Source organism: Schistocerca serialis, chromosome 9, assembly GCF_023864345.2.
Source record: "Schistocerca serialis cubense isolate TAMUIC-IGC-003099 chromosome 9, iqSchSeri2.2, whole genome shotgun sequence".
NCBI lineage: Eukaryota > Metazoa > Arthropoda > Insecta > Orthoptera > Acrididae > Schistocerca > Schistocerca serialis.
The window spans coordinates 188,080,928-188,104,252 of NC_064646.1; the positions used below are offsets into that span (position 1 = coordinate 188,080,928).

Genomic DNA, 23,325 nt, shown 5'->3' on the forward strand with positions numbered 1-23,325 from the left:
CCAATCGCCACTCCCATCATGCACTGGTGCTGCAGCTCGCAGTGTTGCTTCAGTTGCCTGAGACTGCAGTCGTGTGTGTGTGTGTGTGTGTGTGTGTGTGTGTGTGTGTTAGCTGGGCATATTCTCACAAGAAGCTACAAGTCTCACAAGAAGCTACAAGTCCGACACAGCAAGAATTGCAGCCTGGGCCTCTTTGTGGAACAAGTTATCACATGTCTAACTTTGACAACTGCTGTCAGGAATTTAACACACTGGCTGCAGAAACAGAATGTACCAATGCCAAGCTAGATCACCACACGTCCAAGAGAGAGAGAGAGAGAGAGAGAGAGAGAGAGAGAGAGAGAGAGAGAGAGATATATATATATATATAGATAGATATATATATATATATATATCTATTTTTGACGAAGGCCTTACAGCCTGAAAGCTTTATTTGTGACAGTCCTTTTGTTGTGCCTGTCTGCAACTCAGCATCTCCGCTGTATGGTGAGTGGCAACTTTCCTTTTCATAATATGGAAAAACACACCATCCATGCTCAATTTCGATAGTCAGAGTTCAAATATTGTTGCTCCATCCAAGCAACTATAAGTCAGAACTCAGTGTGGTGCTATGGTGTGAAAAGTGTCAGCTTGGTGATATGCTCTTGTGATATGGCTACGTATGCAGAAGAGAAAATATGCAAAACTGAAACTAAATATAAAAAGTTATTTGTAGAGAAATTAAGATGAATCTGGCCAGAATATGTTAAAAAAACAAAACGTGGGAGAATGCCGTAAAACGAACTAGTAGCACCAGAAAGAGGCAAAAATGTAGATACTTTTTTGTATGACAAAATAAAGGATAGAACTGAGAAAACAAGATTGTGAACAAGTAAAGCAATCAGCAGTTCATTGATTAATGTAAAAGCTGCATTTATTTACTAGTCACTGTCCTGCTGAAGAACATATGTCCTTACATTCTCTGACCTGATAAACCTCCAGCCACTAGTGTTGCAGGAAATCCTTAAATCCAATTGCCAAAATATTGCAAGTTTCCATGATTCTTATCACTCAAAAGAATTCATTATTGATTGTAAATACCACTTCTAAAGCATCTTGAATTTATGGTCATCCCACTTTTGTGTGTTTCATTTTATTTAAGAAAGAATTTCAACTCTCTTATTATCAATGTTCTAAGCTACTGAACATGCCCTCTTCTAAAAACCATCCATTTCCTAAGGAAAAACTTAATCATATATCATTAGCAATTAATTTTGAACTGTAAATATTTCATCAGGGCAGATCTTATAACAACATTGTTTTGATCTCCTGAATTTAAAATTTCCAATCCACTATCTTATGCCATACTAATTACCCAGATGTTTCCATTTTGTGTACTAAACATGCACACTTTTTTGTGAGACAGTACCAAGCTGATGATGATAAGGATGAGTTTGTCCCAAATTCATAATCCCACTCAGAATTTATAAAATACTTAACAAGTGGCAAAGAAGGATTGTACTTTCAACATACTGAAACTCCTACAGAGAGAGTTTTCTTAAATTGAGCAGTTCAGTGTTATGTGTGCTATCCAAGATATTCCAATGCAATCAAGAACAGTGTGTTGTGAATAATGTTCCATTTACATAATTAGAAAAATACTTGATAATACCAGAGCCTCATAATTGTGGATTCCTGACATTTATTGCAATGTCAAAATATAATTTTAGTTTTGTGTCCATGCAACATTTGTGACAAACCATAATGTACCTCATAGAACATAGTGACAGAACAAATAATCAGTAGGTAGCGGCAATTTGATTCTAATGAAAAAGTGTTTTCCCACCTAAAAAGCACAAACACTTGTATGAGATGTGAGATATTCCTTAGTTAAACTTCATCAGTATTTGATTTCAGTATTGGGACAACTCAAAAGACACATTGTTCCTTCTAACTTTGATAAACCACTTTTCTCACTTTTATTTACCTTTATTCTATCCCGATCTCTGCTAGCAATGAAGACTCAGCCTCTCAGAAAGCTTTAAATTCAACAAAATGTTAGCTACTGTTATTCTTTTAGTTATTTTCTGATTTTACCAACTAGTAAGCAGGTACTATTCTTGTATCTCAAATACTGTTTCATACATTAAAGAATTTGTGGCAAATGTATGACAGTCCATTCCATGTTCTACCAGTTGAAACTACATGTATTAACCACTGTGATGTTCCCAAAAGTGATAATTTCCTTTTTGTAGCTTTCCTGGTTATCACATTTTTGAGAAATTGGAGACAAAATTGTAAAGTAGCAACACACAAAAAGCGTCTGTCCAAATTTATTTTTTCATAGTGTTAACTTTAATTATATTAAGATTTTTTATACTTTGTTACTAATTTTAGGTTGGTATTCCATACCCCAGTGTGAAGGACCCACAAGTCACATTGAAGCAGAAGTACAATAACCTGCACCCACAACTGCAGAATGGACGACAGTGGTACACTACACAAGCATACAGGTTTGCTAAACATGATTTATATTAAATATGACAATATATTTATTTTGAGTATCCTGAAGTAGATTTGTTTATAAGGGAACAAAGAAGACTCGTATTTGAAAACAACAAAATACAAAACAAACTAAAACCCTTACTTCATTTTTATACCTTCATTTCTTTGCACAATGAAGGCATGTATAACTATTTGATTACTTAATTGTTTCCACATTGAGATTTTGGGATGGTCTCAAAGTCTGCTGACACAAGAGGTCAGAATTCTCAAAACATTACACCTTACATTGCATGTCACAGACTGGTACAGCATTTAATGTCATTTCCTCTTTGACTCATTTTTTATATGAACACACAGTCTGATCCATAAGCTCCCAAACTGAGGCAGCAACAAATTCAAAACCAGCTGCAAGTAAGTTTTAGTTGTCTATTCACTCAATTATGTCATTCAGTGTGAGTTCTGGTAGTAGTAGTGTGTCAGGATTGAGGGTAAGGTCAGATACCCCACTACAGGTTGCAATGGCTGAATCTGGTCAGATTTGCTGGTACAGATGTGTGACTCAGTGCGGAAAGCACTTGAGCGTGCAGTGTTGAAAAAAGGACTGCTTCATCATTGATCTGGACCTGCAGGGGAAAGTTGGCAGTAGTATAGTGTGCCCACATAAGGCAGGTGGCCGCTCAGCAGCTGGTCAGGCTCCAGGTGTGAACCATGGAAGACCCCCCACCCCCTGATAGGTCCCCTGAATTTGGTAGAAGTCAATCAGCATTTTGGTCTCCCAGATTGGAGGCATCAGTTCAACTCCCAGTGGCATTAGGACTAAGTGGTGCAGCTAGTAGTCCCACAGCCAATAGAGGCGATGTCTAGTAGTAGCAGCTAGATGGTCCATTTAAGCACTACAACTGTAGGAGAGTACCTCTCGTAGCTGGCTGCAGGTGACGATCGACACTAAATAGCTGAAATTGGCAGTATTTATGGTGGTTTGACCCCCACTGTTTTGCCAAGCCATCACTCCTCATCACTTTGAACAAGGAAGCAGTCCATAAACGGGCTTGGACGTGTGGTGATCTAGCTTGGCATTGGTACATTCTGTTTCTGCAGTCAGTGTGTTAAATTCCTGACAGCAGTTGTCAAAGTTAGACATGTGATAACTTGTTCCACAAAGAGGCCCAGGCTGCAATTCTTGCTGTGTCGGACTTGTAGCTTCTTGTGAGAATATGCCCAGCTAACTTCCCTTCTCAGAGGCTTCTTGCGTCAGCCCTTGGTGATACTTTCTAGTAACCGAGCCGTGAGTTTTCAACTGCCAAATGAAAGAGGCCATAGTGCAACACAGTCTTGTCATATCCTTATAATTGTTTCAGAATTGTTTTGCAGTTATCAGTCAAGCCTCATGGGTCTACTCAATTAAAGTGATTTTGAATCCTAAAAGGAGAAATATTTCAGAGGTGTCATATTTGGTGAAGAAGTTGTAATGTTGAGACTTGCTTTCCAGTGAGGAAGCAGTGGCTCACTACTGCTGATTGAGTCAAGGCATTGTTGTGTAGTACAAAGAAATCATGAATGTGAAGAGGTCTAGACAGATTCATTGAATTCAAGCTTGAATGCATTTTAACACTTTCTGATATATTTTCTTGTTTACTGTCCTGCCTGAAGGCAAGATTTCTTTGTGGGCAATACCACAGCTATTGCAAAAATGTGATCACCATAATTTCAACCAGTAGGCCGTAACAGGCAGATGTCTAATAAATGCAGAAAGAAGAAATGATTAAAGAAGCATCAAGAAAAAAATTCCTAAGTTAAATATCAAATATTTCTTTAAACATGTATATGGCTCATGATAAACCATTTATTATTCTAATTACTTCACTGGACTCATGTGAAACACTCTTTAGGTGAATTACCATCACAAATATACACCAATGAGTGAAAATATCATGACAACTTGCTTAATTGGGTGTTGGTTTACCTTTTCATTGCAATGCATCATTGATTCTGCGTGGTTTGGATTCAACAAGTCCTTTGTAGGTTTCTGGAGGTATGTGACATCAGATGCCAACACACAGTTCCTGTAAATTATAAATTATGGGCCAGTGGTTTGTGAGTACAGAGCCGGTATCCAGTAGCGTCCCAGAAATGTGCCATCAGTTTCTGACCAGATTAATTTGGTCTCCAGTACATCAATATGAGTTCACTATTATGCTCCTCAAATTACTGTAGCATGATTCTGGCCTTGTGAGATGGGCAGTTATCCTGCTGGATGATGTCATCCCAATCTGGGAAGAGATGCTGGTGGTGCACAGTAATGTTCATATAGTCCACACCTGTCATGGCACCCTCAGTTACTACCACAGATCACATGGAAGCCCAAATAAATGTCCACCATAGCATAATACTGCTCCCATTGCCCTGTGTCCATGATGCAGTGCATGTTTTGAGCAGCCATTTACCAGATGTTGGGTCAACATGGGAACACAAATGGGTGCTGTGGAACCCCATGATCAACAATGTACTCTGAATGGTGTGAGCCCAAACACTTGTGCCTACTTGTAATTGTACTCTTTAAGATATGCTGCAGATCCCACCTGCCCTGCTTTATAGAGTGGGCAAGCCTCCAGTCTTCACGTTCTGTGATGAGGCTTGGACATTTGCATACTTAATGGTTTCACCGTCCTTCAGCTATTTTCCATATACACTCACAACAACACAGAATGAACACCTACCCGGCTTCACCATTTCGAAAATGTTCATTCCCAGGCATCAAGCCATAACGATCTGCTATTTATCAAAGTCACTTACGTAATAGGATTTCCCCATATGCAGTCCATATCACTGCTAGAATGATACCTCATCACATTAATCTCTGACCCACTTATATACTCTCTTTACCGTGTCGTATGCCTGGAGTACCACCAGGTAGCATTCAGTCTCTGGTCAGCAGTAGTCATAATGCTGTGGCTAATCAGAGTATATTTCTATATTCCTGCAACATTGTCCTCTCTTTCTCCACACCTCTCCCCCTCCCACATTGTCCTCTCTTTCTCCACACCTCTCCCCCTCCCACACTCCCTTCCTCCCTCCCCTCCACCTCTTACTCAATTTCATTTTTGCCCTCATTGTGTACTTGTGGATTTCTATAGATTAGTTATTGTTAATATTTTTGTCATTTGTAAATTTTCAGGGCACTCAATCAGGCTCTAGGAAGATGTATAAGGCATATTGGTGACTGGGGAGCTATGATTCTAGCAGATCATCGATTTGAAAAAGAAAAGGACCATGCTCGCATTTCTCAGTGGCTTTTGGAACAGGTAAGTCAACAATGACTTGATTTATTGTTGTCGCTACAGCTTCACATTCAGTTCATTGCAAAAACTACTATAGACCTGTTACTATCATATCTGGAAACTAACAAACAGTGAAATTTGTAACTATAATTCGAAAAATCTAGAAATAATGTTAATAACTTGCCCAACTATGGCACAATATGTGTATATAGGTTGATTTAGTACCCTGTAAACAAGCATAGTAATAGATGTCAGGCTTTGTATTTTTCAATCTCTAGCAAAAGTGGCTTAAAAAAGTCTTGAAGCAAACAAGATAAAGATTAATAATGTATTTTGTAATAAAAGTACCAATGTAGTTATACTAGTGACACATTAAAACTGTATTCTAAACAGGTACTGATGGAGGTGTGTGAGGAATGAGAAAGTTGTAAGTTGTTGATAAGCAGTCACATAAGTTACTAATAAAAACAACAGTTGTGTAGAATATCAAAGAAAAATAAATTTCAGTAGAGTGAAGAAATGTAGAACTTCATACTGTACATGTTTTTAAGCTTTCATAACTATTGGCATATATTTATTTAATATTTTGTTAAATAGTTGCTAAAATGTTGAAGCCAGGCTCAGGAGCTGACTACACTTTTCATCATGACATTAAATTGCTCACTTCAAGAGTCACTAAATTTATGAATACAATAAGGTTGGTTTGTTATCAATATGTGACCTGTGTGAAGGCTTCACAATTGTTAACATACACATTAGTATGAAAAAATGATTACCATTCTACTTACAAATGGTTACAATAAAATTAAACAAGTATGTTTTGTTTCTGTAGCTTTCCCAGCAGATGTATTGTTCCATCAATTTCTCAGGGTGGTGTCTGGAACATTATTATTTCATCTTCAGGTGATTTTGCTACATTGCATAGCAATTACTGATTGACTTCCAAGGATATTGCTCTATTTGTTTATTCACTGAGATACCAGTGTGATTTAACAAAGAAGTCACAGAATGTGCACTAAATTTCATTTAAAACATGGAAACATGAGGTGAAAGATGCAAAACCATAAATGCTTATGCATCATATAGTTCATCATTCAGATTGTCAGGCAATGCAAAACCAAATCTAAAATGCCTATGAGAGCACACAAAAAATATGACTGGACTCCAAGTGGTGTCTAAATTGAAACTCTCAATCCAGTTATAAGATTGTCTGGTAGTAAGTGCTTCTTTCACCATGAAATCTGAGATTGTTGAGTATCTGTTGTTATGACTGATGGTGTGGACAGTACAAGGAGCAAGTAGTGCTGATCTAGAAGCAGTTTTTCCAGAGGCAGAGTGTTTATGTCATTTCAATCAGAACCTCTGAGTAGTTCCTATTAAATAAGGAGTGAGGGAATTTCAGTTAGCTGGGGTACATATCAGAATAATGTTGCTTCCTCAGATCCAGTATTGCAGTGTGACCAATTCTGATATCTTTACAAAGGCATCAGTCTGGCTGATAATGGCTGGTGTGCTGCTGATGTTCAATGAATTATTCTTCTGCAATATGTTGGACTTCCTGTACACTATGCACCTTATTGATGAAGAATTCTATAGCTTCCTGCCTTTTCTAGCTACAAATCCTCTTATTGATCCATACATTTGCTTAGGAATTTTTGTTCGTAGTTTGTACTGCCTGATAATTTTAATGGCAAACCATTTGATGTGTCATTACTATAGATTGGCAGTCTAGTTTGAGTGTTCATGGATCTTAGATGAATGTTGGTGCATGTTATTCATGTCTTATTGTGTATTCACATTGGCATCTCAGAGAATAAATAGTCACAGCATAATTTGGTCAACGTACCACCTTGACATTGCCTGTATGGTTTGTAAACAAAATGTTGAAAGATGAAATAACATTGCCATGGACACACTCCTGAAGGTTGTTGGAATAACATGTATGATGATGAAGGAAAACATAATGACATTCCAATCACAATCCTGAATAAGGCCCTACAAATAAAGAACTGAAGAAATGTTACTAACACAGAAAGAAAAAAAAAGAGATTGAACCTTGAATGGCATGATAATGAATGTTGCTAATATACAAGTGACAACCTATCAAATAAAAATAATATAAGTCCTTGAGCTGTGAGCGAAATGAAGAATGGGTTTTGCTTTTAGAATTTTAACATAAACTACTACAACCAGGTTACTTTTTAGTTTATGCCTTTCTTAGTAACATCCGAGAGCTTCAAAAAATTTGGTAAACAAACATTTGTTTCAACATTGCCCGTATTGTGGTAATAACTGCCTTTCATCTACATCTACATCTATACTCTTCAAACTACTTCGAAGTGCATGGCAGAGGTAACATTTAACAGCAGTGTTTTCTCCTTACTACGGCTCCAGCCACCTTTCCCCTTTTCTCTCCTGCTCCACTGACTGCCAAGATGCAACTTCCTTTTGTCAATAGTGGATCTAATAAACCTAAATCCTTATTTTCAGCTTGGCCACTACCACAGCTCCAGAGATCTACTGGAAAATCTTCACTCTTTCATAAAGATGCGGATGTCTGTTCAGTAAGTATTTAGAGATATAACCACATTCTGTAGATCCCATAATGAGGAAGAATCGTTAGCAACTTAGACGTGAATGTGATGTACAGCTTCAGAGATTCTGTAGACTACATAAATAACTATATTTAATTATAGGCATCATATGTTATACAGTATATCAAGGGCCTTGTCATATGATGTCTATTTCAAAACACCACAAATTAGTTTCAGGAAAACTATTACACCGAAAGAAGGTGCTCCTTATAAATGGTACAATGAAATACCAGAACTGAGCTAGGCATCAGAGTGGTGAAGATACTGGATATACATTCTGTATGGTGCTTTAAATACTGTCAGCTCACACACAGATGTTTCCCATGTTTTCCCTAAATCACTTAAAATAAATGCTGTAATGGTTCTTTTGGAAACAGTATGTGCAGTTTTCCTCCCTATCCTTCCCCAATCTAAGCATGTACTCAAGTCTCCAATGACCTCATCACCAGTGGGATGTTTTCTTCGTACCAATATGCTAAAATTTGGATTAGAAGATGGAAGACCTCTGTGAAGTTACAGAAGCTGATAAAAAAGAGTGAATTCCACTGCAAGATGACAATTTGGTATTTCAATGCAACAAAAAAAAAAAAAAAAAAAAAAAAAAAAATGGTTCTCAAGTGAGAAACTTTTGGAATGACACTAGAAATGAAAAGTTAATACATTGTTGGATTTTTCTGAGGACATCATGTTTGTCCTTAACACGTTCAATCAGATGAAAACAAATAGAAAATAGACTTAGCAAGGACCAAATTATACTAAAAAAGCAGCTGATTATAATTTAAACTTACAAGGAAACAGATTGGCTGAACAGTACTTAACTTTGGGAAGTAAAATGTCAAGTACTGCTGGCACAAACATTTAAAAGCAGAAGCAGTGGTCTATGCAAAGTTCGATATATCTTTCCCATATTTAAAGACATACTAGCACAAAATTATGCTATTGCACATTCAGAAAGTCTTTTGTAGAGTAGGAGTTGATTCTTGCAATGTACCCGTCCATCACAATTTGTTGTCGCCACTACTATTTTCGATGGTAAAGTATCATTTTTTTTTTCAAAAATACAAGAGGAGTAAGATTTACAATAAACTTTTTACTTGTCTGCTTTTCTTGTAGTTGACTCCAGTTCTTCACATCTAGGGCTGTATTCTTGAAGCTGAAATTTTCATATTTTAGGATCTCATGGTTCCAATTGACATAATTAACTTTGAACTAAGCCTGTGCAATTTTTTTTTTTTTTTTTTTCCATGATAATTTATTCTCTCACATTTTTCTGTATCACATTGTCTTTTGAATCTTCACATTAACAATGCCAAAATTACATTGTTCTTCCCAATTAAAATAACGCATCTGGTCACATCAGAGGCATGCCCACTATTACTTCACTCTGTGCTAATAACAATATTCCAAAGGGTTTACAAATTTTCTTGACAAATGAAATTCTGTTAATTTATAAATGAATCCAGAAATAAAGATAATAAGCAATATCAGATAGTGTAATTAATAATAGAAAGTTTCAGTGTGCCAAATATTTCAAAATTTCAAATGTTTCTAAGAATAATAATTTTAACTGTACATTCAGAGCTAGTACTTATCTATTGTAACAAAGAAAATAAACTAATTTCTTTTTATAGATTTTAGCTTGAAATATAACACATTGCGTACAAAATCATATGAAATTTTTCAGAAAAACAGCTGAGATAATATTAACTTGTTCAAAATTCAGATATGTTTCTGGTATTGACTACTTCTGTTGAGTAAAAGAATGCTAGAGGATGGTGTCACTTTATAATGTCCCCCTCACAAAATTTGGAAATAATGTGTTTACAATATTTTGTGACTTACTGTAAAGTAAGTAACGGTGTACAAAATGATACCAAAATATGGAATACAGATGTATAGAAGTATCTGATACATAATATTACAAAAAACATGAGAAAAACATCTACTATACAAGTAATAATTTATACATATACCAGGACATGGCTTTCGGATTTTCAGATCTGTGGAACATTCTGTCACAAGACAAATGATACAAAAGTCAAAACTGCGGCACGACCACACTAAACTATATAAATAACAGCAGTGACAATGTAAATTACAACCATTACAAATTGCAAGCTTACATCTATAAAATCATATCTTCAAAAGAGAAGAGCAAAAATTCAAAGCATAAGTGTATGACGAGTGAGCCAACTCGAAACACTTATGACGACAGGTACAGAGTAGAAGAATATACTCAGTCATGAGTAGGAGTATAACACAAAATCATTCAGCCACATAAAACATAGTATTTAGGATATGTGGACTCATGAAATGAGAAAATAATGAAAAAATATTAGGGCCTAAGCTTATGGTGTGGGGACCGACCCATGAATCCAAACCACACTGGGTACACACCAAACAAAAAATGTTTAAACACAACAAAATCAATAAAGTTCATAATCGTATCATTAAGTTCAATCATATGTAAAGAGTAATTATAGGAAGCATCTAACCTCAATCAATAGTTACACACTCTCCTTGAGTACACTCACAGTCACAATGACCAGGAGTACCCAAAATAGAGTTAGGCATGAGTTTTCCCACGGCTCAAGTTCCATTGAGATACAGTATTGCAGTACTCAGGATAAATACAGATAATCAGAGTCATAAATAGGTTTAAATGATGACATAATCGAGTAGCTTGAGGACCAAAATAGTGTATGAAATCTGACATTAGTACATCTTGTTATACTGTCTATACTAATAAATGTCTTCCACACTATTTGTTAATTGTTTATACAAATTAACCTATGTACATATTGGCCTAGAAGATTCATTTACAATTGATAAAAAAATACATAATGTATTGGGAAGTTAATCCGCCTACTTGAAAAAACAAACATTTATGTGGATTAACACTGTCCATAGCAGTGACTGTTCTAGTTCCATGAATTCTTCATGTGGGATGAATACTTGGCTAACAATTTACAAATCCCAGTGACAACACTGATGTAGTTGACAAAGGGTTGAGTACATTACCCAGCATGTGTGATCTCTTGGAAGTCGACTGGACCAGCAGGGTACAGCCATACAGCAGTGTGGGAATGGATCCACCCACATCTTTCAGTTTTCTCCCTAGATTTCTCATCACACAGTCCAACAGATAGGTAACTTCCCATCTAGCATTCACATCAAATCCTAAAACATTGTTTTGTGTACTAAATATGCTGTTCAATACCTCCCTCACATCACACGGCTCTGTCTATTTATATATATTTAAAAAAAAAAAAGTATAGGATTTACATCAGATAGAATTAAAAAGTGTCTGTATATGAAACTTTAATAAACAGAGATAAATGCAATGAAAAATGAACTAATAAGGTGATACATACAGATATACTGAGATACTATTTCTAACTAATTTTAAAGCACAAAACATAATTGTATAGTTGTATGAACCTCCAAACATAGTGTTTCATAAATTTAACTCAATCAATAGATAAGACAGAACTTTAGAAATCTCATGATCTTACATACTACATTCCTGATAAACAAAACACAATTATGTAGTTGTATAATCTGCAAATATAGTGTATATTTTCTTCCAGACTAGGGATCATTACACATTCATGTTCATAGGTTTTGTCCTCTATACTAAAACTTAACAGTACTTGAGATTTTACAAATTTGCTTTGCATACCAGAAGCTCCTCTTATCTATACACGTACAATGGGCATTTCCACAGAATTCTTACTGTATTTGATCGTGTTTCTAAATTGTTCGTATATACCACAAATTGGGCTTCCTGTATCAATCAAACAGTTCCCTTCCCACTGATCAGACTTAATCTTAATCTAAGGACACCCAAAATCTGAATCATTTGCTCTGTTATCAGACACTTCATGCAAAATATTACTTTCGATTTCATCAAGTGCTACATCCACACTGTCTTTACAGGGTTTTATCAACTTCGCTGATATCATAACATTACTTTGATTACTCATGTTGGCAGGTAAAGATTGAATATAATGAATGGATTCCATGATACAACTAACATCACTTGTTACAGAACAAACACAAAATATATTATTGTCAAAATTACACATCCTGCTTAGATCTTCTTTCACTTCATTCCACCAATTTGGATACAAATTCTGACTAACCATAGCTAACTTATTCCAGAATGCACGTTTATCTATGTTGTCATCAATCTGGTCCCAAACAAACTTCAAAAAGTTTTCACCTTTATTCTCTAGGCTCACAGATAACTCACCTTTACTGTTTGGATCATTACTCTGCGTGACATTAATGAAAAACTGTTTTTACTGGACTGGTATTCCATGACTTTCACTTACAATGTCACATACATCACTTACCTTACCTGTCTTGTCAACATCATTCACAAATAACTCTGAAACTTCATTAAATTCCGCAAATACCTGTTACCCATCATCATCATATTTCGCCAAAATTACTTCATCAACAACATCACTAACATTTCAAGTCTCATCTCCATCAAAGTCACTTACCTCACCTACATTCATTTGCAGAAAGTCACCAGTCTAAGACTTACCAACCTCAGTTATTTCACATCTCTCATTCACATCTACATCAAAAATAACATCTAGTTCAGATCCAGTACAGTCATCACCTGATTTACATACATCAGTAACACTGCTTTCCAACCAAGAGAAGAAATCATTAGTAAATACTACATCAAAATTCTCACTGCTCTCACATTCTGGTTTGTGATTAGTACCTACTTAACCATAATTAAACATAGTATCCCAAGACTTTAGATCAAAACATAAATGAGAAATCTGATATTCCTCATGTTCAGTTTCGGATACATGTGCCACATCATTAAGGACCTCCATTGAGGCAAACTTCCATTTCTTGAGTAGTTACTTCTGTGATTGTTTGTCCTATTAAAATGCCATGGTTATCTCCATTATTCCTATCCTGCTGATGTTCAAAATTTCTGTCTCTATTAACACTTTGATTCTGTTTCTGTAATTATTCCCATTGTGATTTCTATCATTCTGATTATTATGGTACATACTTCTTTCTACTGAGCTATCCAGCCTGTCAACATATTGCAAAAATTGTTCAAGACAATCGTCAGGTCCATGTACTAAATACCACTGCAACCTTTCTGGTAGTCTCCTTTTAAGTGCATCAGACAAGGTGATTTTGGCGAATGGTTTGTCAAGGTGTGTTAATTTTTTAAGTTGATTCTTACAAAACTCTTTCAAAGTACCGTCCCTACTCCTACAATTAGGACCATTCAAAAATTCACTTTTGATTCTCCCCTGTTCAGCTTCCAAGCAAATTTTATTTTAAAAAACTTTTTCTGAATTTTGATATGTTTCCCACTGACTTAAATTTAAATGTACCCATGATAGAGCTTTGCCTTCAAGAAATCTTTTAACAAATTTAATTTTTTGATTGTCATTCATGACTGGCACAAAACTATCTCTACAGGAATGCAGAAAATCCACTGGATGTAAATTGTCTGATGGAAAACTATTGATAGGAGTGTTGGACCACACGACACCATTGTTTGTGCACAATCTTTGGTTTACATGAATTTCTTGAAACGCTGGAATTTTTTTATCTATAACAGTTACATTAATTTGCATTTTTTTTTCAACATTACATTTTTTTTTTGTTTAAACTAGTGAAGTTTTACGCAGTTTTTTCCTCTACAGCCTTCTGTTCAATTCTGATCTCATCAATATTCTTCGATTGTCTTGCTGATTCAACTACGTACTCATTTTTCAAAACAATAAATTTATTTTTTTAAATATCAACTTTTTCATTCACACTTTTTAACCCCTCTGACAACCCATTTTTTAGCTCTGAAACTTGGTCCATTTGCTCTTGTACCCTGTCCATTTTACTGTTGTTTTCAGTTCTTATTTAAGTTAACTGATCATTAACTGGACTAAATTTGCTATTGTTATCTGCTTTCATTTCCTATAGTTTTGCCAAAATTAACTGCAAAATATCAGTTTTTACTGTTTCTTTGCTGAGTACGATTCCACTTAGCTCAGACATGTCATGACTGGATCCTACAGCTTTCACTTCTACCTAGTGTCTACCCTCGTCTCTATTCATTTTGTTTACAAGCACATGAGTCCACAAACAAATTAACTCCACAAATAGTTTGTACTTATCTTTCCTTTTTGTAAAGTGCTCTTTCATTCGATCCGGTCCATCGTTGGCGGTAGTACATCATCACTGTTGATACTATTTACTTTGTTGGGCAGCCCTTGGTCTTCTTTCTTCATGTGATCAGAAATCCATTCATACATTAACTGCAAATGGCGCAAATCACTCTCTCTTCTTCTGAAACAGACAAAACTTCATTATTAGTCAATTGATCCCAGACCACACCACTATGTGTAATCTCTCACTGCCACAATTTGTTGTTGTCACTGTCTTTATAGTTAACTGTTTTAATAAGTTTTGAGAGGAGTAAGATTGACAATAAACTTTGTACTTACCTTCCTTTCGTGCAGTTGGCTCCAGTTCTTCACGTCTAGGACCTGATTCTTGAAGCTGAAATTTCCATATTTTAGGATCTCAAGGTTCCAATTGACTTAATTAACTTTGAACTAAGCCTGTGCAATTACTTTTGTTTTCATGATAATTTAGTGTCTCACGTTTTTCTATATCACACTGTCTTTTGAATTTTCACATTAACAAAGCTGAAATATTGTTTTTCCCAAATAAAATAACACATCCGGTCACATCAGAGGCATGCCAACTACTGCTTCACTCTGTGTTAAGAACAATATTCCAAAGGGTGTACAGATTCTCTTGACAAATAAATTCCTATTAATTTAGAAATGAATCTGGAAATAAACATAATAAACAGTATAAGGTAACATAATTAATAATAGAAAGTTTAAAGTGTGCCAAATATTTAATAATTTCAAATGTTTCTAAAAAAATAATTTTAACTATTCATTCAGAGCTAGTGCATATCAATTATAACAAAGAAAAGAAAGTAATTTCTTTTTATAGATTTTAATTTTAAACGTAACACATCGTGTGTGAAATCATATGAATTTTTTTAGAGAAACAGCTGAGATAATGTTAACCTGTTCAAAATTCATATATGTTTGTGGTATCAGCTACTTCTGTTGAGGAAAAGAATGGTAGAGGGAGGTGTCCCTTTACAGGCTACGGTTGATATATAAAACATTTTCCCAGTGTTATATCACTGTGTGTGGAAGACACTTTTGGAAGTAAAATGATAACTGCAGTCAGAGACAAAACATCAGATTGCAGTTTTATGTATCAACCATAGGCTCTCAGCCCAGAAGTTTTAACTGAAGTTAACCCCAGCCACAGGCACCTACATTGTAAGATATGATTTCATTTTGTGCTTGAAGTTGATACATTAAATTTTTTATGTCACTGGGCAGATGAGCAAACATTTTTTTTGGTTGAATACCTCACCTGTCTACAGACTGTGATTGATTGTTGATAGTAAATTTCATAAGAGCATAATACTGTGAGGCTGTTGGCAGTGTGCCCAACTGTTAGAGGTTGTAGAGTGGACACCAAATTTATCCTCGTCTCATGCTTCTGTGCAACAAACACATTATTTCTCGATGATGAGCTATGCTAGAATATGATGGCATAAAACATTAGTAAATGAAAATATGAAAAGTAAGTCAACTTTCTGACATTTTCAGCTCAAAATCTGACATTATCTATAAAGCAAAAGTTGCAGATTTTGGACATTAAAGATGATCTGTGACTTCTGAGATCTAATTCAGGTTCTTCTCAATATAAACACTTCAGAATGGAAAATGCAGGATGGATTAATGACAGTATTATGAAAAGAATAGTTGCTACTCACCATATAACAGAGACACTGAGTTGCACACAGGCACAACAAAAAGACAGACCTTCATCAGAATTAAGCACCACACAGGCATTAAAGAGACTGTGGACATGTGTCTGTGAGCTGCGTTTATGTGAGTGTGTGTGTGTTTGTATGTTGTCTAATTCTGATGAAAGCCTGTTTGTCCAAAAGCTTTGTCTGATATACTTTTTGTTGTACTCATCTGCAATTCAGCATCCCTGCTGTATGGTGAGTAGCAACTATCCTTTTTATTGTCATTAAACACTTAAGAAATCAGAATACACTGCTTCATTTATTGATTTACACATGAGCATTATTTCTAATGGTGTAACTGGGCCATGTGCAGTATTTCATTGCATGTTGATAAATTCTGTCTGTGCTTGGGCCCACAGACTCAGTATGCAGGCCCACCTCCCCTTTGAATGTGAATGCAATATTTCGGCTTCTGAAAGAGTAAACAGCTACAAAAAATTGACAGCTTTATGCAATAATTGATTGTTAGCTTTCTTCTGTCAGTGTTTCGGTTTATTTCATCAGTGAAGCTAGACATTTGTCTTTGCAGTCTGCAAAATTGCCTTCTTGATAGGAGAAAGAATTGAAATTATGGAAGCATGTGTGAAAACAAGTTTGATTAAGGAAACTAGCAAAAGCCAACCTCGGGGAAGATCAGTTTGGATTCCGTAGAAATGTTGGAACATGTGAGGCAATACTGATCCTATGACTTGACTTAGAAGAAAGATTAAGGAAAGGCAAACATACGTTTCTAGCATTTGTAGACTTAGAGAAAGCTTTTGACAGTGTTGACTGCAATACTCTCTTTCAAATTCTGAAGGTGGCAGGGGTAAAATACAGGGAGCGAAAGGCTATTTACAATTTGTACAGAAACCAGTGTGCAGTTGTAAGAGTCGAGGGCATGAAAGGGAAACAGTGGTTGGGAAGGTAGTGAGACAGGGTTGTAGCCTCTCCCCGGTGCTATTCAATCTGTATATTGAGCAAGCAGTAAAGGAAACAAAAGAAAAGTTCAGAGTAGGTATTAAAATCCATGGAGAAGAAATAAAAACTTTGAGGTTCACCGATGACGTTGTAATTCTGTCAGAAACAGCAAAAGACTTGGAAGAGCAGTTGTACGGAGTGGACAGTGTCTTGAAAGGAGGGTATAAGATGAACGTCATCAAAATCAAAACAAGGATAATGGAATGTAGTCGAATTAAGTCGGGTGATGCTGAGGGAATTAGATTAGGAAATGAGACACTTGAAGTAGTAAAGGAGTTTTGCTATTTGGGGAGCAAAATAACTGATGATGGTCGAAGTAGAGAGGATATAAAATGTAGACTGGCAATGGCAAGGAAAGCGTTTCTGAAGAAGGGAAATTTGTTAACATCGAGTATTGATTTAAGTGTTAGGAAGTCGTTTCTGATAGTATTTGTATTGAGTGTAGCCATGTATGGAAGTGAAACATGGACGATAAATAGTTTAGACAAGAAGAGAATAGAAGCTTTTGAAATGCTGAAGATTAGATGGGTAGATCACGTAACTAATGAGGAGGTATTGAATAGAATTGGGCAGAAGAGGAGTTTGTGGCTAGAAGAAGGGATCGGTTGGTAGGACATGTTCTGAGGCATCAAGGGATCACCAATTTAGTACTGGAGGGTAGCGTGGAGGGTAAAAATCGTAGAGGGAGACCAAGAGATGAATACACCAATTTAGTACTGGAGGGTAGCGTGGAGGGTAAAAATCATAGAGGGAGACCAAGAGATGAATACACTAAGCAGATTCAGAAGGATGTAGGCTGTAGTAGGTACTGGGAGATGAAGAAGCTTGCACGGGATAGAGTAGCATGGAGAGCTGCATCAAATCAGTCTCAGGACTGAAGACCACAACAACAACAACAACAAATGCCTTTGAGAGGGTTTGAGAAGGTACAATAAAAATTTGTTAGGAGAAACAGCTAAAAACACTTACAGCTAATATATCAATGAAAATAATATTTTTGAAAATTCCTGTATATGAAAGCCGATGTTGTGACTGACTGACTGATTCATCATTGCCCAGCCCAAACCATTGACGATATAGACTTGAAATTTCCAGAGGGTGTTGATCTTATACTGTAGATGTCATTTAATAACAGATTTTTCAAAATTCCATCCGCAGGGGGTTGAAGTAGAGGCTGAAGGGTTTATTGAAAAATGTTGCTATTAAGGTAATTTTGAAAATGTTCGAGCATTTTTTGGAAATTTTAACCTTGTGGGAGTGAAATAGTGAATGAAAGCTGTTTTTGGAAATATATTGTTATTAAAGAACTATTAAAGTAGTTTTAAAGCTACATCTATGAACATTGGTATTTGATTTTTGGGGTACAAATAAAAAAAAAATTGTGTTTCAGTGTTTTTGGAACTTGAACCCGTAATGGAATAAAATAGGGGATTTATGAAAATATTTCATTATGTATGCATTTTTAAAGCTATATCTATGAAAATTTCAATCTGGCTTCTCAGTTTGAAATGGGGGGAAAAAAAAGTGTTTCACTGTTTTTGGAAATTCATCCTCTATGGGGGTGAAATGTGGGATGAAAGCTTTTATTGAAATATTTCATTGTGCAAGCTCTTCTGAAGCTAAATCATTAAAAATAATTTGTATTTTGCTTCTTTGTCAGAAATAAAAAATATACATCACTGTGTTTGGAAATTCAACCACTAAGGGAGAGAAAGGGGGGGGGGGTGAAATATTTTATGAAAATATTTCATTGTGAAAGCATTTTGAAAGCTAAATCTTTGAAAATTGGGGTTTGGCTTCTCGATTGGAGATGAAAAACATGAGTGTTTCACTGTTTTTGGAAATTCAGCCCCTAAGGGGATGAAATAGGACCACACTGAATCACTGACTCATCATCGCCCAGCTGAAACTGCTAAGGATAGAAACCTGAAGTTCGGAGATGGTGTGAATCTTAAATCATAGGCATCGTTCAAGAAGGGATTGTCCAAAATTCCATTCCTAAGGGGGTTAAATAAGGGATGAAAGGCTTTTTGAAAGTATGTCACTATTAAGCCAATTTTGAATCTAGAACTACGAAAACTGGTATTTGGTTTCTCAGTCAGAAATAAAAAATATGTGTTTCAGAATTTTTGGAAATTCAACCACTAAGAGGGTAAAGTAGTGGGTGAAAGTTTTTTTTTGAAAGTAAATCATTGCTAAAGAACTACTACAGTATTTTTAAAGCTACATCTATGAAAAGCAGTATTTGACTACTCGGTTAGAAATTTAAAATAATGTGTTTCAGTGTTTTTGCCAATTCATCCCCTAAAGGAGTGAAATAGCGGCCGAAACTTTTTCAGAAAATATTTCATTACATTAAAAAAGTTTTAGGCCTAAATCTGTGAAAATTGGTATTTCTCTTATCAGTTAGATATAAAGAAATATTTGTTAGGGAATGAAAGTTGCTATGGAAATATCTCCACAAGAATGCAAAAGGCATGATTAATAAAAAGTTTGGACTCCAGCTACCAGAATCACTTTTTGGTCAGAAGTACATTTGGAAAAGAGCATGCTTCTATGGCCTTAATTAGCTTGAAAAGCTTAGAAGGTGTTGCAGTTTGTCAGCATCATAAAAATTTGATTAAATAATAACAGAAAAATCTCTGCAGATCTACACTCTTCGCAGGTGAAGCAGCAGGCACTACGCTACCATAATCTAATTGGATGGATAAAAAAATCTACTCACAAGGTGGCTGCAGCAGGAGAAAACATTTGTAAAGGTTTAGGAAATTTGCATGCTTTTGGAGTCTGTGGTTCCTTCTGATAGAAGGGTTGGAAGGGAAACCCTACTGGTTTAACCGGCATGAGTTCAACATATGATCTTTTGTGTTTGTGAACCTGCTCCAGTCTACCATTTTCAGTGATTTGTGAGAGTAATTTCTGTGAACATTTCTCTTGGATGCAAGAAAATATTTATTTTTGATGGTAACTGGTTTTGATCATAAAATGACCATCTTCAGACCATATAAAAAGTGTGATCAAAAAGTAACAGGAATGTTTTAATTTTGTTGTTTTGAAACATCCGTTTTTTTTTTTTTTTTTTACCATGTTTCTGATGACATTTGCATTTTCACCTTTTTTGAATTTTAGCTTATCATTGACACTTTAAAACATTATACGTGTTTTTGAGTGCTTGGCATATTTTTAGTTTAGAAAGAAATGGTTCAAGGAATTTGCATTAAATTTCACTGGAAAAATGGAATAAAGTGCAGCATCACATTCTGAAGGTTGACTGTAGCTTTTGGTACATCTACTTTGGGTAAGGAAAGAGTTTACAAGTAGTATAAACTCTTCAAAGAAAGGCGTGTAAGACATTGAAGATGATGAAGAACCTGGATGCCCTAGAACATCAATTACCAATGACAGTGTGGAAGAAGTAAAGAAAATAGTTCTGGAAAATTGCTGAAACGCTATCAGAGAGGTTGCTGATGGCGTTGGTGTCTCTTTTTGCTCATGCCACCAATGTTTTCAGATGTTCTGGCAGCAGCAAAGTTTGTTTTGAAATTGTGGAATTCCAGCAAAAAGTGAAGTCATGTGGACATCACACTGGAATTTTTGAATGAATCTGGCAATGGTCCAGAACAAACATGGGTATACAGGTATGACGTCAAAAACAAGGCCAAGTCGTCTGAATGGACACTGCATGAAAAGCCAACACTGAAAAAAATTCTGCTAGTTATTCACATGTAAAGGTTCTTATTGCACTTTTATTCGATTACAGTGGGATAGAGCATCATGAGTTTTTGCCTTGTGCTTGTATGGACAGTAATGCATACTACCTGGAAGTTATGTGCTGTTTGCATGAAGCAGTCCATCCCGCGTCCGGCCACCCTGATTTAGGTTTTCCGTGATTTCCCTAAATCGCTCCAGGCAAATGCCGGGATGGTTCCTTTCAAAGGGCACGGCCGACTTCCTTCCCCGTCCTTCCCTAATACGATGAGACCGATGACCTCGCTGTCTGGTCTCTTTCCCCAAACCAACCAACCATGAAGCAGTCCGAAGAAAATGACCAGAATTTTGACAGAACCACTTGTGGAAATTTTGTCACAGTAACGCTCCCACTCACACCTCAATGCTTGTTCATGATTTTTTTGGCAAAAAAGAAAGAAAGAATGAAAACTGTTATGTTGCCTCAGCTACCGTATTCACTGGACATGGCTCGCTGTGATTTCTTGCTATTCCCGAGGCTGAAGAGAACCATGAAAGGATGTTGTTTTGCGGTCATTGATGAGATAAACCGGAATCACTGAAGGATCCAAACACCGTAAGAAAAAGTGAGTTCCAGATATCTGTGGGGGAGGTTTCTTTGACGGTTACAAAGTTAATGTTGGTAAATAAATAAAGATTCCTTAAGAAAAACAAAAATTTCCATTATTTTTTTATCACGCCTTGTAAATCATTATGGTATGGGGTGTCAAGAAAGGAACAGGTATTTTTGCTCCATGAGCACTTGATGTTTATGGAGCCACAACACTGCCACCACCTACCATTGTGGTATAAAAGGTATAAAAATGATCACTTTATGACCAAAACTGGTGACCATTACATATAAATATTTTATTGTGGTCAAGTAAGTTTTTAATCTGTTTTAAAGGTTGGTAAGAAATTGTGCCCTCTCTTTGTTTCTTTTGGTTTTTACTTATGTTTTACAGTAATCATTCACTCTTTGCCTTTTATGTGTTAAACCTCAACTTATGGAGATTAAATGGTTTCTTCTAGGTGAAGGAAAGGAAAGCAGTTTTTCCTACATGAGAAGCAGTGCTTGTGATGTGTAGCATGGAGACAACATTGTTGCAGCAATCTTTTCAGTCTTCATTGTGGAAGTTTTGTAAACAAAAGAGAGCTAGTCACTTGTTTCATATGTACATAGCGAGATGATGTTGAAGCTTTTACAGAACACACGAATGTGTATAAAACAAGATAATTTTTATGGTTTTTAAAGGCAATTTTATTCATGACCGTATATTTGTTTATAACTGTATCATCAAGTGAAACATGTGTTTTATCAATTGTTTTTACTGACACTATTTAATTTTTAAACCAGAGCACTTTTCTGATCACAGAATCAGTGAATAATAATTGTAGTGTATAATGGGTTCCCATTTTCAGTGCTTTTTTTTTTAAGATATCACCTTAGAAGGATCTTAGAGCAATTTTTTTCATACTAAGTGTTGTCATATGACTGCAGTATGGTAACTACAGCAAATCTACTGTTATTAAATAATGAAATAATGGTTTTTTCAATCTGTTGCTTGCTATAAAATCTATAAACTATGTTTATGACAGATAAATGTCAGTAAGCAGAAGTGCAATAAAAATTACTTAAATTACTTGAACGTTTGAGTTCTCCAAGACCAAACACTTATTCTATGCAAAAGGTATACAGACAAAAATGAGATACAAAGTGCCAAAAGGCACAAATATAAATCACACAATCACAGGAGATATAATGTACAGTGGAGCCGAGGAAGAGACAATAGTGTTCCTATTAAGTTAATGAAAGTGCTTTGAGGTGAAGTTGTCACATGAGGTCAGAATACAGTCTTTAAATGTTAACAAAGACTGAATGTACAAGCTCACTAGTAAGCTGAACAGAGCACAATTTTTTATTCTGAAATTTCAGAATATGTTGTCAATCTTTGTCCATCGCCAATTATTTCGTGAATATGTCTACTGTACTTGTCATCAATGTAGCTTGCGATTTTCATGTACAATTTTTTGGCTATATTTTATAGCGTTTTTTAGAGATTTTACATTGTTGTAAATGCATATTTTTATAAGAAGATACTGTATTTTTGTATTTATGCAATATATGTATAAAATGTGAGACTATATACAGAAGTGATTTATGAAGAATTGATAAACAGAAAATGGTAATACTATAATGTCTTTGTCTTGTGTTTATTGCGCTATTTCCTCCCAACAAATATTTCATTTATTCTCCTATGTTGTCTCCTATAAAACAGCAATTCCCAACCAGGGGCTAGTTATCCCAAGGGGTAAAATGAAATTTTAATTACAAATCAGTAACAAAACTAAATTGTTTCAAAAAATCAACATTACTACATTTTTA

The 23,325-nt window shown here is 35.6% G+C and overlaps 1 protein-coding gene across 1 annotated transcript in view; it reads left to right on the forward strand.

Moving 5' to 3' along the window:
* LOC126419117 (uncharacterized) overlaps window positions 1–23,064 on the forward strand; it is a 524,657-nt gene extending 501,593 nt beyond the window's left edge. Inside the window, exons 16-19 of the mRNA XM_050086215.1 lie at window positions 2,377–2,492; window positions 5,660–5,786; window positions 8,253–8,326; window positions 21,972–23,064. Of these exons, the coding sequence (XP_049942172.1) occupies window positions 2,377–2,492; window positions 5,660–5,786; window positions 8,253–8,326; window positions 21,972–21,975 (321 nt within the window). The 3' untranslated portion in view covers window positions 21,976–23,064. The remainder of the gene's footprint in view (window positions 1–2,376; window positions 2,493–5,659; window positions 5,787–8,252; window positions 8,327–21,971) is intronic.
* The last annotated feature ends 261 nt before the right edge of the window (window positions 23,065–23,325 follow it).